Genomic DNA, 20,924 nt, shown 5'->3' on the forward strand with positions numbered 1-20,924 from the left:
TTTATATAGCGGCATTAACAAAATTTCTCAAGACACTTTACAGAAGCTTTTAAAGCAAAATTAGACACCAAGCCATATAAGGCAATATTCTGGCAGATGGCCAAAAGCTTGGTCAAAGAGGTAGGTTTTAAGGAGTGTCTTAAAGAAAGAGAGAGAGGAAGAGAGGCCTAGGGCCCAGGCAACTGAAGACATGGCCACCAATGGTGGCGCAATTAAAATCAAGGATGCTTAAGAGGCCAGAATTAGATGAGCATAGATACCTCGGAGGGTTATGGGGCGAGGCCATGGAGGGATTTGAAAGCAGAGATGATATTAAAATCGAGGCGTTGTTTGACATTCAGTGTTTAAGCTTTGAGGAGGTGGTGCGATGCGCTTCTGTAAGTTGATGAGCTTAAATTCATTAAAATTTTTCCCCGCTGAAAAACGTTTCAGAGCTGGAGACGATCCCCACGGCAACCGGGAGGCAGCTGTTGGTTTCAGGCTGGTGGGGCCTGGTACGACATCCAAACTACCTCGGAGATCTGATCATGGCTCTGGCATGGTCCCTGCCCTGTGGTGAGTCCTGAGCGAAAGAGTGTGTTGGAAGGGATAGGTTGGGTTCTCGTTCAATAGAATTGATTGACCAAAGCTTGACCCAACCAGAGAACTGAGAAGAAATTGGGGGATACATGTGAACAGATTAATCACCATTAAAGACCATCAGGCCCATCCAGTTGATGATGCAATCTGTCAGGGCTGTGACCTGGTCAAGAAAAACTGTGGAGTATAATGTTTAAATGTTCACCTGCTGAGCAAGGTGTTTGCAAAAAGGCATTGGAATGCATCTGCTCATACTACTGACAATAGACTGGAGCTGATAGTAACCTCGGAGTGAATCATCTGCCCTTTTCCATGGGGAGTTGAGTTTTCCAGGGGAGGTGTACACAGAGAAATTTCCTGACTGACCAGGACAGATGCATGAGGAACTGTGTGTTCGTGGGGTTATGCCCCCACTCTCTCTGTCCTCTAGATCAAACTTCCCTCATGTTACCCTGTCCCTCTGCCGACACCTGATTATATATACATGGTTGCACCTCTGGGTAAATACATCAGCTGGCATGGTAATGAGCTATACAAACCAGAAAGGTGCAATCCCTGGCCTGTATTTTTGACTAAACTCAACTGGAATAGTAGTTGGGGTACTGTAATTAGACTGTGTGTTCCCGGGCTAAGGAGGGTAAAAAACCAACCAAAGTTTTCACTCTTAATTGCTATTGGAAACTATTTCAGTATTGTGGGATAATTCAGGGGATGCTGTAACTCCCTAAGTTGATGTTCCATCTCTGACCTGTGTTTTTCCTATCTTTTTTCCCCTCAGGTTTGGCGCATGTCCTCCCATATTTCTATGTCATTTATTTCACCATCTTGCTGATCCACCGTGAGGCGAGAGACGAGCACCAGTGTCGGAGAAAGTACGGCTCAGCTTGGAATGAATACTGCAAGCGGGTCCCGTACCGCATCTTCCCATATCTGTACTGACCGAGCACGTGTGGTGTGGTTTGATCATTGTTTTCTCCGCACCCCTCCTCGTGAATCCACTGACGTCTTTCCTTCTGCCCGCACCCCATATCCCTCCCACCCGGATAAGGCAGATCCTTCGCCAAAGTGGCCATTCTTGATGCTCGAGCCCGAGCAGTGTGCTGGTTGGACACTCTTGACACACTGGCATCACATAGCAAGTCCAATCTTTCCCTCGCCTGGTTGCCCGCGTGCACATTTCTCAACAGGAATCATTTGGATTATGAGGGAAGATTTCCCCGTCTCCACTCTCATTATGATAATGCTCAGGGCTGTTTTATAGCCAGTTCCACTGCTCTGAGTAAGGTGAACTAATCTGGCATTAACCAAGAATTGAACTTGTTTGTATGGCTTTGTACCACACCTGATGTCTAAGCTACAGGGGGAGCTCACTAGATCAGTTTAAAACCTCTTACTCAAGCAAGGTGCCAAGTAAACATATTGATAGATACACAGCTGGTACATGGCTTTGGTATTGACAGTGACAAGTTGGCTATAGCCAAACTTATGGGTGATTTCAAACCACATAGACATCAGAAATTGGATCATTGTTTCCACTATGTAGATGCAGAGCCTGAAGTTAGGCCTCTGAGCAATTATGACAAAGTTAGGCTGTTCATTTCTTACAGTGCAAACCAGTGAGCCAGCAGCAGATAAACCAAACTGGTATGAGTTCTGGAAAAGTGAGATCACATTAACCAAAGGACTTTCTTTATCTGAACCCTGGTTATAGTTTTCCTGATATACTGCAGCAGCCAGGAGTCCATGCTGTTTTAGACGATGTGCTCGCTGATGGTTTTGTTATGTCAAGCTCCTCTATGACTGTTGACCAAGATTATGATCTAAATTGGGAACTTCCAAGCTTTTTGTCGTCTTAGCTGCGTAGAGAGAGACCTCATGAGCTAAGTTTAAATTCATCACCCCATTAATCTCCAGTTTCCGATGCTAACAGATCCTGGAGTTCTGATTTTTTTTTTTTATTCATTCAGGGAATAAGTGGCATCGCTGACTAATTCAGTATTTAATTGCCCTTGAGAAGTTGGCAATGAGCCGCCGCCTTAAATACAAGTGAGTGGCTTACTAGGTCTTTTCAGAGGGCAGTTAATAGTCAATTACTGTGGGTCTGGAGTCACATATAGGCCAGACCAGGTAAGGACGGCAGATTTCCTTCCCAAAAAAATGTTAGTGAACCAGATGGGTTTTTAATGACAATCCAGTAGTTTCATGGTCACCATTAACTGATACTTTTTATTCCAGATTTATTTAAATAGCTAAATTTAAATGAACCCCAGCTGCTGTGGTGGGATTTGAAGACCAAGAAGGTAACGGCGGTAAGATCAAGCCTCCAAGGCCCAGGAAATTCACACAGGACTAGCCAGTGAGTGAGGAATAAAAGGGCCAATCAGCCTGAGTTACCTGTGCTTCATGAGACAGATCGCCAGGACTTGGGGACATGTTGGGTAGATTATCTGGGGCCAAGGGCTGTAGTTTAGACACCCCACATATAAATGGTATTTTCTGGAGATTATTTTTGCTCCTCCAGGTGCTACATAAGCCATCCTTTAATGTAGACCTTTGTCCAAAACTCCTGAGTACTTAAGTGCCCTTAGTGGGAATGATAGTATAGTGGTTATGATATTGGACTAGTAATCCAGTGACATGAGTTTAAAAAATGCTGGTCATCCAAGTGGCACCCACATCCTGTGAATGAATAAAAAATAAATTATTTTTTGTCTGAGTGATGAGTACTTTTGCTGTTTGAGTGTTGTATAAATACCCAGGCACTGGGTACCTACGAATCAGATCCATAGCAAACCTGATTCTACTTTTTCAACTCCAAGGGGGTTGCTCACTGTGAGTTTTAGCTTTTCTTGTAAAGGAGTATTTATTTTTCCTCCTTTTCCCCAGCAGGTGCTTGCCAGGGTAGAGTTCCATGGTTTTTGTTAGCCTTTCAAAAGGGAAATGCATTGGAAAAGGTGATGAGAAGAGCAATAAGACTCATCCTAAGTGTGAAGGGGATGAGAAAAAAAGGCTTGCATTTATATCGTGCTGCTCAGAACCACTGGACATCTCAGTGCACTTTACAGCCAATGAAATAATTTTAAAGTGCAGTTGTAATGTTGGAAATGTGCCAGCCAATTATGCACAGTAACTCCCCTAAACGGCAATGTGATAATGACCAGATAATCTGTTTTTTGTGATGCTGATTGAGGAATGAGTACTGTCCGGGGGACTGGGGAGAATTCCCTTGCTGTTCGAAATAGTGCCATGAGCTCTTTTACATCCAACCGAGCAGGCAGATAGAGCCTCAGTTTAACGTCTCATCCAAAATACAGCACATCTGACAATGCAGCACTCCCTCAGTACTGCACTGGAGCGTCAGCCTTGATCCTTGTGTTCAAGTCCTGGAGTGGGACTTGAACCTGGAGCCTTGTGACTTGGAGGCAGGAATGCTACCAACAATCAAGGGAGAATTGGAGAAGCTTATGTCCTGCAGTCTAGGGAGATGATGATTTATGGGGGAGAAATCTGATGCATTTAAAGCATTAAATGGAATACATAATTACAATACAGAAAGAGGTCCTTTGGCCCAGTTGGTCCATGTTGGCATTTTTGTTCACATGAGCAAATAGTCCCAATCACATTTCGGTCTGTTCCCATATCTCTTCATCCCCCTTTTTTCTTTATCCACCTATCCAATCTAAGCTTGAGTGTTGATCTCATATTTTCAAGTTCTGACCATGTAAGTGAAATCCACAACTCCCCTTAGAGTTAAACCCAATATCAGTTCAGGGCAAGTCGCAGTCACTTTGATTTGTTAGTAAATTTGAAGCTGATCTTGGGTTGATAAATATTTGGAATAATCTACTGAGCAAGGGGAATGAAATCGAAGACATTAGGAGTAATAATAAGATTAGGATTGGCTGGGATCAAATTGCCAACTGATACTGTTGGGGTTGAAACTCGCCTGTGAAGAATAGTGACCCGAGGAAGGTGGTTGGTTGGGTTATGCCCCAATTATTGAATCTGTGTTTTGAGAGACAAATAATTGTCCAAACTGACCTTGTCTAACTAACCAAAAATCCAAATCCAAAAGCACACAGTGCAAGAAAGTCAGTTCTCTGATGCTGGCTGCCCTTGTGCATTTCCAGACTTTCCTCTTTTTGAGACTTTTCAGCACCCACGAATCTTCTCTTTGTCAACGTCCAGGAGTGTTTACATAAAAGCCTTACATTTTCTGCCCATCATTGGGCAGTTTCACCTAACTGCATAAAATTGCAAAGTTGCTGCACTGGAGATATTCACTGACGTTCTATGTTTCATTTAATGTTCATTTCAAATCATCCACAGCGTCTTTCCTGAATTTGCTGACTTCTTGCTGTTCCAGGGTGCTAGTGGAGTATGATCCTGGCTGTCAGTTATCGTTTCTACTATGGATCTACAGGTGCCAGTCAACCTCTAGTTTACAATACCATGGGTGCTACTTAATCATGGCAGTGTGGTCCCATGGGTGCCAATCACACTTGAAGATATACTCCCATGGGTGCTAGTCATTCTCTAGACCCACAGGTGCCAGTGTGAGGTTCCTTGTTGAAGTGGATATTGTGTGCTGTTGACCATGATGGCAGTGTAATGTTTCTTGGGGTGGGGTACCATGGTGAAAGATGCTGCGGCAGAGCCAGGCTGATACTCGGAGAGTAGAGAGAGTCCCTGATGGGGTACATTTTACGTGGTCTCTCTGGAAGAAGTGGTCTGATGGTTGAATATCTTCTGTTCCATTCTGAAACAGGATGGGGAGGTAATTTGCAGTCTGGTGTGCTTCAGGGATAAGGAGAGACATCTCAGCATCTTTCTTCAGGGAATGAAATCATTGGGTAGAGTCCAGCATACAGTAAACCATCAGCCTTAGCACTGTGCAATGATCATTCTTCTCTGCTGCTGCAATAGACTTGCCTGTTTAAAATACTCAGAGACCGGAGGGATTTTTGTTTATATCATGCTTTGTCAGAAGTTTAATAGTTATTTTGCCCCTCCTTCCCAAAGGAGGGTACCATACTAACCAATTGCTAATTCTACTGCATTTGTCTCTTAGCATAGCCACTCTACTTTTTTCCTTCTCGTTGCTTTGCAACTTGTGATGAGAGCTATCGCTGATTCACAGCTTAGAAGAGGCCATTTGGCCCATTGCATCTGTCGGCTGTCTGAAAGAGCTGTCCGATTAGTCGCACTCCCCCTTCTCTTTCCCTATCTATCTGCAAATATTTCCTTTTTTAGAGATTCAATATCCTTTTGAATGTTACTATTGGATCTAGTTCACACAATGATCTTCCCCTGGCTTTTTTGCCGATTATTTTAAATCTGTGCGCTCTGGGTTACTGACCCTGCTGCCAGTGGGAATAGTTTCTCCTTATTTACTCTATCAATTTTGAACACCTCTATTAAATTTTAACCTTCTCTGCTCTGAGGATAACAATCCCAGCTTCTCCAGTCTCTCCACATAATTGAAATTGCTGGTATTGTACTGGTAAATCTCCTCTGCATGGTCTCCAAGGTCTTGATATTCTTTCTAAAGTGTGGTGCCCAGAATTGGACACACTACTCCAGCTGAGACTTAACTAGTGATTTACACATTTTGGTGTAACTTTGCTTCCAGCCATCTGATGTAGAATACACTCTATCCTGATCTTGTCCACACATGAATGTTCAGCAGGATTACTGTATTAGAAACCAGGGATCGCTAAACTCTATGTCTCACTGCCATATAAACAGAACATGCCGAAAATACTCAGCAACTTGGGGAGCATCTGTGGAGAGAGGAAAAAGTTAGCGTTTCAGGCCATTGACCTTCCATCAGAACTGGAGGAAATTGGAGATGTAACAGGTTTTCTGTATCATTTTATGATTCTAAGCAAGCATAGAGGCAGGAGAAGAACAAAAGAGGTCTGCATTAGGATGGAGAGTAGAAGAGATTAAATGACAAAAGGGATAATGATACCAGGCATGGGGGGGTTAAATGAGATAAATAAAGAAACAAAAGTTGGGTCTAGAGTACAGTGACCGTACATCCCTCTGTCCAGGGACAGTCCTGAGATGAGGCACTGCATACCCAGGCAAACAATGACCCCAGACGAGTCACTGAATACCTTAACGTTTAAATTCTCGTGTTAGAATATGGCTAAAGCATAAGTGAGGTACTGCATGGAGTATGCAGTAAAAATTGACGTGGATAAAGGTATCTGCTAAATGTCAAAAATAATACATTAGAAATATCCAGAACATTTCTGTTATTACTATTAGCTGTAACACAGATGGTACAGCAGTATTGCAATTACCATAGCTATAACACACAGGATTCGAGGCTGTGTAAAGTAGAAATGGTGTTGTCAAAAAAGTGTAATTGCTGTTTTAACAACCCAGCTCCAAAAGTATTTTCCAAATTTATGGATCTGCCATCTGGAAGCAGTGGTTATGCTCTGAAATTGTTGAGTCTGGAAGTTTAAGTGCCTAATCGGAAGATGAGGCGTTGTTCCACTAACCTGAGCATTTCCAGCAATTTGTCACTTCAAAAAAGTACGTCAGTGGCTGTTAAGCTTTGGAACATGCTGAGGTTGTGAGATACAAGTCTGTGTTTCTGTCATTAGCTCTACAAGCCAGAGCCCGTCCATTTCCATGATCACTGACACACACCACTCTCCCACCATCGCAACCTTTAACCAATTACAAACAGTTCCTACCATGTCACCACTGGATTTGCCACTGCTACTGACGTGACCACTATACCCCACTATTATCACTGATATCAACCGAGACCCCCTCACTGGCACTAATGTCACCACTGAACCTGCTACTGTAACTGATGTCACCACTGGACCCCCTACTGGCACTGATATCAAACTGGATCCCTCACGGTGGCACAGTGACGCAGTAGTTAGCACCACAGCCTCGCAGCTCCAGCGATCCGGGTTTGATTCTGGGTACTGCCTGTGCGGAGTTTGCAAGTTCTCCCTGTGACCGCGTGGGTTTCTGCCGGGTGCTCCAGTTTCCTCCCACAGCCAAAGACTTGCAAGTTGATAGGTAAATTGGCCATTGTAAATTGCCCCTAGTGTAGGTGGGTGGTAGGAGAATGGTGGGAAGGTGGGGATGTGGTAGGGAATATGGGATTAATGTAGGATTAGTATAAATGGGTGGTTGATGGTTGGCACAGACTCAGTGGGCCGAAGGGCCTGTTTTAGTGCTGTATCTCTCTATGATGTCACCACTGGACCCCCTCACTGGCGCTGATATTAAACTGGATCCCTCACTGGCACTGATGTCACCACCGGACTCTCTACTGGCAATGCAGTCACCCTGGACCCCCTCACTGGCAATGATGTCACCACTGGACTCTCTACTGGCAATGCAGTCACCCTGGACCCCCTCACTGGCAATGATGTCACCACTGGACTCTCTACTGGCAATGCAGTCACCCTGGACCCCCTCACTGGCAATGTTGTCACCACTGGACTCTCTACTGGCAATGCAGTCACCCTGGACCCCCTCACTGGCAATGATGTCACCACCGGACTCTCTACTGGCAATGCAGTCACCCTGGACCCCCTCACTGGCAATGATGTCACCACTGGACTCTCTACTGGCAATGCAGTCCCCCTGGACCCCCTCACTGGCACTGATGTCACCACTGGATCCTCCCCTAGCACTGACACTGGCACTAACACCAGCCCCGAACCCCCTCCTCTCTCCTCCCGCCAGCGGCCGCAATCACCGCGCGCACACCCGCTTCCAAACCGCCGAGGACGCAAAGGGCCGAACCGCGCCTGCGTGGAACTTTCCAGGCGGCGCACGCGGGGACCGGCGAGAGACTCCGCATGCGCGGCTTGCGCCTCCCTCCTCCTCCTCCTCCTCTGGGCAGGTGATGGCGGGCGTATGGCGCCGCTCGCTCAACATTGCCAACTGGAAGCGGCTCCCCTGGCTCCAGGTACACGGACCAGGGCGGCGCGCAGCTTACTCTTTGATCCAGGCCGGTTTCTGAGTGCCCGGGGTCGGGGTCCGCCATGAGGATAAGAGCAAAGAAGGGTCACTGACCCGAAACGTTAACTCTGCTTCTCTTTCCACAGATGCTGCCAGACCTGCTGAGTGATTCCAGCATTTCTTGTTTTTGTTCCGCCATGAGGAGACGGTGGCTGTGTCGGTACCGTTTAATGTCCGGAGGCTGTCAGCGCCCAGTGGAACCAGAAGCGGGCTATTTCAGTGCCAGTGGGGGTTGGGGGCTACAGTGGTCACGTCTGTTTTAGTAAGGGATCCGTCAGTGTCAACAGTGACAGTAAGGGATCCGTCAGTGTCAACAGTGACAGTAAGGGGTCCATTAGTGTCAACAGTGACAGTAAGGGGTCCATTAGTGTCAACAGTGACAGTAAGGGGTCCATTAGTGACAACAGTGACAGTAAGGGGTCCATTAGTGTCAACAGTGACAATAAGGGGTCCATTAGTGTCAACAGTGACAGTAAGGGATCCGTCAGTGTCAACAGTGACAGTAAGGGGTCCATTAGTGACAACAGTGACAGTAAGGGGTCTATTAGTGACAACAGTGACAGTAAGGGGTCTATTAGTGTCAACAGTGACAGTAAGGGATCCGTCAGTGTCAACAGTGACAGTAAGGGGTCCGTCAGTGTCAACAGTGACAGTAAGGGGTCCATTAGTGTCAACAGTGACAGTAAGGGGTCCATTAGTGTCAACAGTGACAGTAAGGGGTCCATTAGTGTCAACAGTGACAGTAAGGGGTCCATTAGTGTCAACAGTGACAGTAAGGGATCCGTCAGTGTCAACAGTGACAGTAAGGGGTCCATTAGTGACGACAGTGTCGGTAGGAGTCCAGGGGCGATGAGTGGTATGCCACAGGGGTCAGTGCTGGACCCTCAACTATTTACAATTTATATCAATAACTTGGGGAAAGAGACCGAATGTACGTTTGCTAAATTTGCCGATTACACAAAAATAGGAAAGTAAGTTGTGAAGAAGACATGAGGAGCCTTCAAAGGGACACAGACAGGTTAGGTGTGTGGACATAAATTTGGCAGCTGGAGTGTAATGTGGGAAAATGGGAGCTTATCCACTTTGGCAGGCAGAATAGTAAAGCAGCATATGATTTAAACAGAGAGAAGATTGCAGAGCCCGGTGGTACAGAGGGATCCGGGTGTCCTAGTACATGAATCGCAAAAGGTTGGTACGCAGATACAGCAACTGATTAGGATGGCAAAAGGAATGTTGTCATTTATTGCAAGGGGAATGGAATATGAAAGTAGGGATGTTTTGCTACAGTTGTATAGGGTATTGGTGAGATCACATCTGGAATACTGTACAGTTTTGGTCTCCTTATTTAAGAAAGGATTTAAATGCGTTAGAGGCAGTTCAGAGAAGGTTCTCTCAACTGATATAAAAACAAGAAATGCTGGAAATACTCGGCAGGTCTGGCAGCATCTGTGGAGAGAGAAGCAGAGTTAATGTTTCAGGTCAGTGAAAGGTTCTGAAGAAGGGTCACTTTTTTACGACATTTACGACAGAGATGCGACATTGTTTTTCTCAGAGGGTTGTGAGTCTTTGGAACTCTCTTCCCCAGAGAGTGGTGGAGGCAGGGTCATTGAATATTTTTAAGGCAGAAGTATATAAATTCTTGACTAACAAGGGAGGCAAAGGGTATCTTGGATAGGCAGGAAAGTAGAGTTGAGGCCACAATCAGATCAACCATGAGCTTATTAAATGACAGAGCAGGCTCGAAGGGGCTGAATGGCCTACTCCTGCTCCTAATTCATATGTTTGTATGATGACTGCCAGTAGGTGGTCCAGTGGTAACAATGGTGCCAGTAAGGGGTCCATTAGTGACAACAGTGACAGTAAGGATTCATTAATGATGAGAATGTCGGTAGGTTTCCACATATCTGTTGTCACTAAGGGTAACTGTGGCCATGTGGAGGCCATGCAAGTGACTTCAATGAATAGGAAGGTTAGAGAGGCCACTATTTTCCAGGCTACACTAGTGGTAGCTGTAGTTATCAGGCGCTAGTGCATACTCAGCAAATTGTCCTCTGCTTAATCATTTTGGGAAACTGTAATATTTGTCCATGGCCCAGGTACCCAGATCTCGTCAGGTCTGACCATGATGTTTTCATTCTTTCCTAGAACTGCACCAACTCTATAAGTTCTGATGCCAAATATCCAGGGATTATTGAGTCAACGGAGGAGTTTAAATTTGTGGAGAGATTGATTCCACCTGCCACAGTACCTGTTCCTCCGAAACATGACCACTACCCAACCCCATCAGGATGGTGCCCACCTCGAGGTCTGTGTTTTGTGACAGCTGACCCATCTCACCACTTTCTCTGCATTGGAACCTTCATTTTAATACTAACCACTACAGTCATTTCCCGTTTTGTACTTCTAACTGGTTCATATCACCGCCCTATACAATCTTTCTGTTTTTGCATATTTCTTATGTTGAAATTAAGATGTGTTGCCTCATTGTACCCTATCTCAGTAATTTTCTTCAAAACGTCATTTGGTGGTACAGAACCTGAGTATTGCTGAAAATAGAGACACATTGACGAAGCTTTTCGTCTTGCACTCATCAGGTCAATCCACAAGATTACCCATGTAAGGGAAAACAACAACTTTATACTGTATGAGAAGAGGGTGCTGATCGGTAGAAGCGTTGCCATGGAGAATGCACCAGTTCACAGTGACTGACAGTTAACTGCCAAGCTTTGTTTGAATTTAGTTACAGTTACAGAGATACAGCACTGAAACAAGCCCCTCGGCCCACTGAGTCTGTGCCGACCATCAACCACCCATTGATACTAATCCTACACTAATTCCATATTCCTACCACATCCCCACCTGTCCCTATATTTCCCTACCACCTACCTATACTAGGGGCAATTTATAATGGCCAATTAACCTATCAACCTGCAAGTCTTTGGCTCGTGGGAGGAAACCGGAGCACCCGGAGGAAACCCACGCAGACACAGGGAGAACTTGCAAACTCCACACAGGCAGTACCCAGAATTGAACCCGGGTCGCTGGAGCTGTGAGGCTGCGGTGCTAACCGCTGTGCCGCAGTTAAGCAGCTTGACTCTGGACAAGGCAATGCCATGGCAATGCCTCTACCAATCAGTTCCCTTGCCAACCAGTCAGCACTCTCTTCTCATACAGTATAAAGCTCCTCCCGAAGTTCCCAGCATCACAGATGCCAGACTTCAGTCAATTCATTTCACTCCGCGTAATATTAAGAAACGACTGAAGGTGCTGGATAGTGCAAAGGCTATGGGGCCTGACAATATTCCGGCAATAGTACTGAAGACCTATGCTCCAGAACTTGCTGCGCCCCTAGCCAAGCTGTTTCTGTACAGCTACAACACTGGCATCTACCTGGCAGTGTGGAAAATTGCTCAGGTATGTCCTGTACACAAAAAGCAGGACAAGTCCAACCCAGCCAATTACCGTGCCATCAGTCTACTCTCAATCATTAGTAAAGTGATGGAAGGTGCCATCAACAGTGCTATCAAGCGGCACTTGCTTAGCAATAACCTGCTCAGTGACATTCAGCTCCTGACCTCATTACAGCCTAGGTTCAAACATGGACAAAAGAGCTGAACTCAAGAGGTGAGGTGAGAGTTACTGCCCTGACATCAAGGCAGCATTTGACTGAGTATGGCATCAAGGAGCCCTAGCAAAACTGAAGTCAATGGGAATACTCTCCACTGGTTAGAGTCATACCTAACACAAAGGAAGATGGTTGTGGTTGTTGGAGGTCAATCATCTCAGCTCCAGGACATCACTGCAGGAGTTCCTCAGGGTAGTGTCCTAGGCCCAATCATCTTCAGCTGCTTCATCAATGACCTTTATTTATTTGAAACAGGACCTTCGGCGCACCGAGTCTGTGCCGACCATCAACCACCCATTTATACTAATCCCACATTAATCCCCTCTCACATCCCCACCTTAATTACCCTCTCACATCCCCACCTTCCACCTACCTATACTAGGGGCAATTTATAATGGCCAATTTACCTATCAACCTGCAAGTCTTTGGCTGTGGGAGGAAACCGGAGCACCTGGCGAAAACACACGCAGTCACAGGGAGAACTTGCAAACTCCGCACAGGCAGTACCCAGAATCGAACCCAGGTCGCTGGAGCTCTGAGGCTGCGGTGCTAACCACTGCGTCGCCCTAAATCATAAGTTCAGAAGTGGGGATGTTCGCTGATGACTGCACAATGTTCACTACCATTTGCGACTCCTCAGATACTGAAGCAGTCCATGTAGAAATGCAGCAAGACCTGGGCAATATCCAGGTTTGGGCTGATAAGTGGCAAGTAACATTCGTACCACACAAGTGCCAGGCAATGACCATCTCCAACAAGAGAGAATCAAACCTTCTCCTCTTGAGATTCAATGGCATTACGATCGCTGAATCCCCCACTATCAACATCCTAGGGGTTACCACTGACCAGAAACTGAACTGGAGTAGCCATATAAATACTGTGGCTACAAGAGCAGGTCAGAGGCTGGGAATCCTGTGGCAAGTAACTCATCTCCTGACTCCCCAAAGCCTGTCCACCATCTACAAGGCACAAGTCAGGAGTGTGATGGAATCCTCTCCACTTGCCTGGAAGGGTGCAGCTCAAACAACACTCAAGAAGCTCACCATCCAGGACTAAGCAGCCTGCTTGATTGGCACCCCCTCCACAAACATTCACTCCCTGCACCACCGATGCACAGTGGCAGCAGTGTGTACCATCTGCAAGATGCACTGTAGCAATGCACTAAAGCTCCTTAGACAGCACCTTCCAAACCCATAACCTTTACCAACTAGAAGTACAAGGGTAGAAAATGCATGGGAATGCCATCACTTGCAAGTTCCCCTCCAAGTCACACACCATCCTGACTTGGAACTATATCGCCGTTCCTTCACTGTCGCTGGGTCAAAATCCTAAAACTCCCTTCCTAACAGCAGAGTGGGTGTTCTTACCTCACATGGACTGCAGCGCTTCAAGGAGGCAGCTCACCACCACTTTCTCAAAGGCAATTAGGGATGGGCAATAAATGCTGGCCTAGCCCGCGATGCCCACATCCCATGAATGAATAACAAAAAGCTGTTGTTTTTCCTTGTATTCTTGCAGATTGTCCTGATGAGTGCAAGATGAAAAGCTTTGACAGCATGTCTCTATTTTGAGCAATAATTTGCTTCAGTTCTATATCCTTGTTTGACTGTCCCTTTTCTCTGATTCAAGCCTTCTGTAAATCCTCTGCCCCTCCTTTGCTCCTCCATTTTTTCAGTCTTCAGTTTCCTTCCACACTACTCTGTGCACTTGCCTGTCTAAATCCCTCTGCCTCTCCACCTTTAAAACCTTCTCTGTTAATTGTCATAACTTCTGCCTTCCTGGTCCTGTATCTGTTTTGTGAAGGACCTTACAATGTTTTTTACATTGGACTCTTCATAAAACCGCTCACTCCATGCCGGAGTTTCTGTTTCCTATGCGCCTCCTCTCACCCCCTTCAACATATCCTTTGATTCCTTTCTCCCTCGTGTTTATCCAGCTTCCCCTAAAATGCATCTATGCTATTAGAGTCATAGAGAGATAGAGCACTGAAACAGGCCCTTCAGCCCACCAAGTCTGTGCTGATCATCAACCACCCATTTATACTAATCCTACATTAATCCCATATTCCTTACCACATCCCCACCTTCCCTCAATTCTCCTACCACCTACCTACATTAGGGGCAATTTACAATGGCCGATTTACCTATCAACCTGCAAGTCTTTGGCTGTGGGAGGAAACTGGAGCACCCAGTGGAAACCCACGCGGTCATAGGGAGAACTTGCAAACTCTGCATAGGCAGTACCTAGAACCGAACCCGGGTTGCTGGAGCTGTGAGGCTGCAGTGCTAACCACTGTGCCGCCCCCATTCACCTCAACCATTCCCTGCAGTAGTGAGCTCCACATTCTCACCACTCTCTGGGTAAAGTACTTTCTCCTGAATTCCAGTGAATTCATTATTTCAGTAAATCTGGAATAAAAAGCTAGTATCAGTAACAGCTGTCATGAAACTACCGGACTGCCAAAAAACACATCTAGTTCACTAATGTCCTTTAGGGAAGAAAATCTGCTGTCCTTCCCGTCACAGCAATGTGTTTGACTCTTAACTGCCCTCTGAAGTGGCCCCTCAGTTGTACTCAAGAAGGTGGCTCACCATCTTCTCGAGCGTAATTAGGGATGGGCAATAAATGTTGGCTTTGCCAGTGACACCCACATTGCCGGAATGAATTAAAAAAAATTAACTCACTTGCCTTAAGTGAACTTGACCATCTTTCTGTTTTCTCTACTTTCCTGGAGAAGTTGGGAGGACATTCTACAGTACCTAACCCAAGCAGCAGTTCTTCACATGAATAGTGAGTGTCGTAAGGCTGATCAACCTTGGAGGACACTGGAGCCTGATCCTGTCCCCATCTGATAGCCACATGGATACTGTCTAGTGGAGGTCAGTAGGTAGTATTCAGAAGTGGTACTGCTGGCTCTTTTTTTCCCTTCTCAAGCTCGGGGACTGTTTCGAAAGGGCCAACTGTAGCATCCCTACTATTGTTCCAGCTAAATTAGCATAGATTAGGGCTTAAACTTGGGACCTTATGGTACAACAGCAGCAATGCCGTAACTCACTAAATCTCTGGTGAATACTTCTAGCAAGAATGTTTAATCAGTGTTTTGATCTGTTCTCAGATCCACCTCCTGACTTGCCCTACATTATCCGGCGTTCCCGAATGCATAACCTTCCTGTTTATACAGACATCACCCATGGCAACAGGAAAATGACAGTCATTCGGAAAGTAGAGGGTGATATTTGGGTATGTGACTTTTTTGGGTTATCTCGTTAATTGTAATCTGGTAATATGAAGGCAACAGTGCTACTTTGTGATTTGTAAAGATGCAATTGGTATATAATATTCTAAAGATGATTCTATGTTTTTGTAAAACTCGTGTGATTGCTCACAGAGTCTGTTTTTGTTTCTTAGACAGCACTGTCATTTTGTTAGTGTTGTCGGGGATAGAAATATTTCTGATTCATTAAAAGCCCCAGATGGCAGGAAGGTGAACAGTAGACTGATTAGCATTTTAAGTAGTAAGGTAGATTAATGTTTTGGATATTACCCACCATCAGAATTGGCCAGGTCCAGCTGGAGTGATGGGCACCTGCCCAAGGAAACAGAAGAGAGGAGAAAAGTTTACAGCTTAGGAGGTCACATTCAATAAATATTTTCACAAATAACTGGATATAAGTGTTGTGGTGAGTGCTGGATGTTGTCTCAAGTTAGAGTTCAATATGGAGCTGTTTGGAGAGACAAAGGTAGGTGTTTTGAAAATCATGAATGCGGACCTGCACAAAATATTATGGAAGCCAGACTCGGAAGCATTGCTTGTGCAGAGTTATCAGCAGATTCACACCTCCTGTGCTTCGGGGAACTGCAGTGATGTTGATGGTGGCAGCTCCTAGTGCAGAAAATTTAATTACAAATGCTGCCAGTCAGCAAGTTCTGACAACGAGCCAGCCGCAACTATGGTAAAGACACTTCTTGCATCTCAGTTTCAGGATACATTGCAATACTCTCACTGAGCAGTTCCCACCCACAACCCCGCTACAACCCAAAGTCTGTTTCTGTGCTCCCTACGAGCTTTTGGTATCATCATTATCCCCGTGAGACTGGGCAGGGGGTAAATATTTGACTGTATTTTCTGGTTAAGTCCAGTAAGTCACCCAAGGTATGGAAAATCAGTTGTGAGGATCCTATTGTGTACTAGGTGCACCTCCAACAGTTTAACATGAAGCCCCAATCGGTGTGCAATATCGCAGTTGTGACCTAATGTCTTGTTTAGATTCATCATCATCATCTCTTTGCTTTAGTCTTCAATTTTCCTATAAATATAACCCATCATCCTTATTTGGTGTGTTCTGATGCTTTTCCATCTGTGATCTTGCTTCTAAGGGTCTGTGATTCTACATTTCCATTCTTGTTTTCTATTGAGAATTTTACCATTTTGGCTATCTTTCCAGTCCCTGTCCTTCCCCTTGTATTTACATCGAACAGTCTGTCTACCCGCCTGTATCAACCTGTCCGTGTCCTTTTTTAGGCTTCCTTGCACACAATTTGCTTTTGTCAACAAACTTTTAGATAATTTCTTCTATACCAGGGTTGTCCAATCTTATTACATGGAAGGCCGGATTACAATTTTTATCTTAAATATGGAGCCGTTGAGAAAATTTCGGAAAGATAAAAAATTAATAGAATCATAAAATCATAGAAAAGTTATTGCACAGAAGGAGGACATTCAGCCCGTTGTGTCTGTGCCGGCCGACAAAACTAGTCACCCAGTCTAAGCCCGCCTTCCAGCACCTGGTCTGTAGCCTTGCAGGTTACAGCACTTCAGGTGCAGGTCCAGGTACCTTTTAAAAACGTTGAGGGTTTCTGCCTCCACCACCGATCCGGGCTGTGAATTCCAGACACCCACCACCCCCTGGGTGAAAAAGTTCTTCCTCGTGTCCCCTTTAATCCTTCTACCCATCACTTTAAATCTGTGCCTTCTGGTAACTGGCCTTTCTGCTAGGGGAAACAGACCCTTCCTGTCTACTCTATCTAGGCCCCTTATAATTAAGTCACCCCTCAGCCTCCTCTTCTAAGGAAAACAACCCTAGCCGATCCAAGCTTTCCTCATAGCTGCAACTTTCAAGCCCTGGCAGCATTCTTGTAAATCTCCTCTGTACCCTCTCTAGTGCAATCACATCCTTTCTGTAATGAGGTGACCAGAACTGCACACAGTACTCAAGTTGTGGACTAACCAATGATTTATACAGTTCCAGCACAACCTTCCTGCTCTTATATTCTATACCTCGACTAATAAAGGAAAGGATTCCATATGCTTTCTTAACCACACTATCTACCTGTCCTGCCACCTTCAGGGACCTGTGGACATACACTTTAAGGTCTCTCACTTCTTTGACCTCTCTCAATATCATCCTTTTTATTTTGTATTTCCTTGCTCTGTTTGCCCTTCTCAAATGCATTACTTATTGAGAGATACAGCACTGAAACAGGCCCCTCGGCCCACCGAGTCCGCGCCGACCATCAACCACCCACTTATACTAATCCCATATTACTACCACATCCCCATCTGTCCCTATATTTCCCTACCACCTACCTATACTAGGGGCAATTTACAATGGCCAATTTACTTATCAACCTGCAAGTCTTTGGTATGTGGGAGGAAACCGGAGCACCCGGAGGAAACCCACGCAGGCACAGGGAGAACTTGCAAACTCCACACAGGCAGTACCCAGAATTGAACCCAGGTCGCTGGAGCTGTGAGGTTGCGGTGCTAACCACTGCGCCACTGTGCCACCTCACACTTGTCTGGATTGAATTTATTTGCCACTGCTCTCTCTCTCTGTTCTCCCCCCCACCTCCCTCTCTCTCTCTCTCTTTCCCCCCCCCTCTCTCTGTCCCCCCCCTCTCTCTCTGTCCCCCCCCTCTCTTTCTGTCTCCCCCCTCTCTCTCTGTCCCCCCCCTCTCTCTCTGTCCCCCCCTCTCTCTCTGTCCCCCCCTCTCTCTCCCCCCTCCCTCTCTCTCTGTCCCCCCCTCTCTCTCTGTCCCCCCCTCTCTCTCTGTCCCCCCCTCTCTCTGTCCCCTCCTCTCTGTCCCCCCCTCTCTCTTTGTCCCTCCCTCTCTTTCTGTCCCCCCCTCTCTCTCTGTCCCCCCCCTCTCTCTCTGTCCCCCCCTCTCTATCTGTCCCCCCCCTCTCTCTCTGTCCCCCCCCCCTCTCTCTGTCCCCCCCCTCTCTCTCTGTCCCCCCCTCTCTCTCTGTCCCCCCTTCTCTCTCTGTTCCCCTCTCTCTCTGTCCCTCCCTCTCTCTCTGTCCCCCCCTTTCTCTGTCCCCCCCCTTTCTCTGTCCCCCCCTCTCTCTCTGCCCCCCCCCTTTCTCTGTCCCCCCCTCTCTATCTGTCCCCCCCTCTCTATCTGTCCCCCCCCTCTCTCTCTGTCCCCCCCCCTCTCTCTGTCCCCCCCCTCTCTCTCTGTCCCCCCCTCTCTCTCTGTCCCCCCTTCTCTCTCTGTTCCCCTCTCTCTCTGTCCCTCCCTCTCTCTCTGTCCCCCCCTTTCTCTGTCCCCCCCCCTCTCTCTCTGTCCCCCCCTCTCTCTCTGTCCCCCCCTCTCTCTCTGTTCCCCTCTCTCTCTGACCCCCCCTGTCTCTGTCCCCCCCCTCGCTCTCTCTGTTCCCCCTCCCCACCATCAGTTGCGGAAACAGGAACGCTCAGCACAGCAGCTTTGTGGTTAGTTTTTTTAAAAAAGCATCGCGCTGTCAGTTTCATAGCTGACAGGTGTCGCATGAGAGCGGGAACAGTGGCTTCTGAACTTCAGACAGATTCTGGGTTTCTCAGCGGGCTTTTAAAAAAAAAGTCATAGGCCGCTGTTCCCATGCAGCACCTGTCAGCTGTGAAACTGACAGCACAATTTGTTTTTTAAAAGCCGGTCTGATAGAAGAAGCCAATGGGAAATTTCTCATCTCTGAAATACATCTGCAGTCTGGATGGGAACATTTGGCCGTCTGTATGTTAGACAATTTGTTCTATATCTATGTCCAAACCACTTATGCATGTGGAGAAAATAGGTTATAATACAGATCGTTTTTGCCCACCACTAGTTACATCTTTCTCATTTGAGAGTCAGCAGTTTGCAGGATTCTCTACGTTTTGTTGCTCAGGCATCCCTTTAACCCTGTTGCCACTTTACCTTGAATGTCATGGATCTCAATCTTCCCAGCACTTGTAGGAATTTTCTTAAATGTGGAGCTACTCCACCATTACTTTGATCTGTGTGCTCAGTAATCTCAAAGAATTGGTAAACTTGCTTGCTGTCTCTTAATGAATATGTTTTTGTTTTTTGAGAGAGAGATACACAGACACATGACAGATGGCAACTGAGCAAGACTTCAGAAACTTGCTCTACTCTACAAAGCCACTTAGTGGCCTAATCCTTATGACAGCTAACATAGCAAAGGTGAATGGAAAATGTTGGCATAGCAGTTGACAATGACAACTGGAAGTGAGGTCTGTGGACAGGAAGTGCCCACCCAACACAGGATATTTAATAATGTACAAATCAGAATATCTTAATCGAGCCTGGTCTACCCGTACAGACCTCTATTGACTGTTCCTGATCAGGTTTTTTGAAGACTTCACTACTGTCATTCCTACAAGGCTAGGTTAGCTGGTAAAGTGTTGATATTCTTCATTTTTAACCCCTGCGGTGCTCTTTTGCCCTCTTCAGATGCTCGAGAAGGACCTGAAAGAATTCCTCGTACAGCTTACGGGCAAGATGCCACTTACTCAGGTTAATGAGGTCACAATGAGCCTCCGGGTCAAAGGTTACTTTGACAAAGAACTGAAATCATGGCTGATGGAGAAGGGGTTCTAAGTATGTGACTAGATTCACCAGTTGTGTCGAAAAGGCTTGATTATGTTCTCCAGAAGGAGCTTTCTAAATAAAAATTGTACCCGAACCATTGCTAAATCCTCATCGTGATACTGTGTATTGATCAAAATGCAGATCGGTCCATTAAAGTGAGAACTCGTTCCAATCTGCTCCCCAGAATGTCATTTTTTTGTTACTCTGAAAGGAACCTATTGGGTAAATTGATCATTGAAAAGCTCCAACCACCACCACCTGCATGGTCCCATCAAAGCCACACCCCATCCTGACCTGAAACTGTATTGCGGTTCCTTCACTGGCGCTGGGTCAAAATTTTGGAACTTCCTAACAACACTGTAGGTGTACCTACACCACATGGACTGCAACGGTTCAAGAAGGTGGCTCACCATCACCTTCGCAAGGGCAATGAGGAATGGGCAACAAATGCTGCCCTTGCTTAGTGACACTCACATCCCATGAATGAATAAAAAAAAAAGCTACTAAGTATATGCTCAGACAAACTAGTCAAGTCCAAATTGGCGACTTTGCCACAGTCAAGCAAGCAGAGCTGTCAATCACCTCAAACTGAAAGGCTATGGGATAGAAATTGGCTTCATGCCTTTTGAAGGTTGAAATCAGTCAGTGAGTGAATGTGGAGAACTTTGTGCTGATGCTGGAACTGTGAAAACTGGAAAATAGGCCACCTGACACCTGTACCTCATTCGCATTACAGCGCTGTGTTTGGCTGCAGGCCTATCATAACTGAGGCAAGGAACACTCTCTCCTAAAATGGCCTCTACCCTTCCTTTCAGAAGCAAATATCAACAGCAGATAGCGTTGGATGTTATGGCAGCCATTTTAT

At 46.1% G+C, this 20,924-nt stretch overlaps 2 protein-coding genes across 5 annotated transcripts in view; both read left to right on the top strand.

Annotated features, from left to right (window-relative positions):
• tm7sf2 (transmembrane 7 superfamily member 2) overlaps positions 1 to 20,924 on the top strand; it is a 558,775-nt gene that overhangs the window by 64,049 nt on the left and 473,802 nt on the right. For 3 of the 4 annotated variants that reach the window (XM_068021462.1, XM_068021463.1, XM_068021461.1), the window contains 2 exons: positions 433 to 555; positions 1,358 to 3,295. The exons of the other annotated variant lie outside the window; for it this stretch is intronic. In XM_068021462.1, coding sequence (XP_067877563.1) covers positions 433 to 555; positions 1,358 to 1,518 — 284 coding nt within the window. In that variant the 3' untranslated portion in view covers positions 1,519 to 3,295. Of the gene's footprint in view, positions 1 to 432; positions 556 to 1,357; positions 3,296 to 20,924 lie in introns of those variants that run through there. 4 annotated transcript variants of the gene reach the window in all.
• Positions 7,977 to 20,231, top strand: mrpl49 (mitochondrial ribosomal protein L49). The gene is made up of 4 exons (XM_068021842.1): positions 7,977 to 8,533; positions 10,732 to 10,891; positions 15,327 to 15,451; positions 19,922 to 20,231. Exons 1-4 carry the CDS (start codon positions 7,985 to 7,987, stop codon positions 20,066 to 20,068), a joined length of 981 nt encoding a protein of 326 aa, XP_067877943.1. The 5' UTR covers positions 7,977 to 7,984; the 3' UTR covers positions 20,069 to 20,231.

This window comes from Heterodontus francisci, chromosome 44, assembly GCF_036365525.1.
Source record: "Heterodontus francisci isolate sHetFra1 chromosome 44, sHetFra1.hap1, whole genome shotgun sequence".
Taxonomy (NCBI): Eukaryota; Metazoa; Chordata; class Chondrichthyes; order Heterodontiformes; family Heterodontidae; genus Heterodontus; species Heterodontus francisci.

What these genes read in the sequence shown, in the direction of transcription:
- mrpl49 (XM_068021842.1), top strand. Translation starts at nt 7,985, where the DNA reads ATGATGTCACCACTGGACTCTCTACTGGCAATGCAGTCACCCTGGACC. An exon ending in AGGATGGTGCCCACCTCGAG is followed by an intron (nt 10,892 to 15,326) that starts GTCTGTGTTTTG and finishes ATCTGTTCTCAG; the next exon opens with ATCCACCTCCTGACTTGCCC. An exon ending in AAGTAGAGGGTGATATTTGG is followed by an intron (nt 15,452 to 19,921) that starts GTATGTGACTTT and finishes TGCCCTCTTCAG; the next exon opens with ATGCTCGAGAAGGACCTGAA.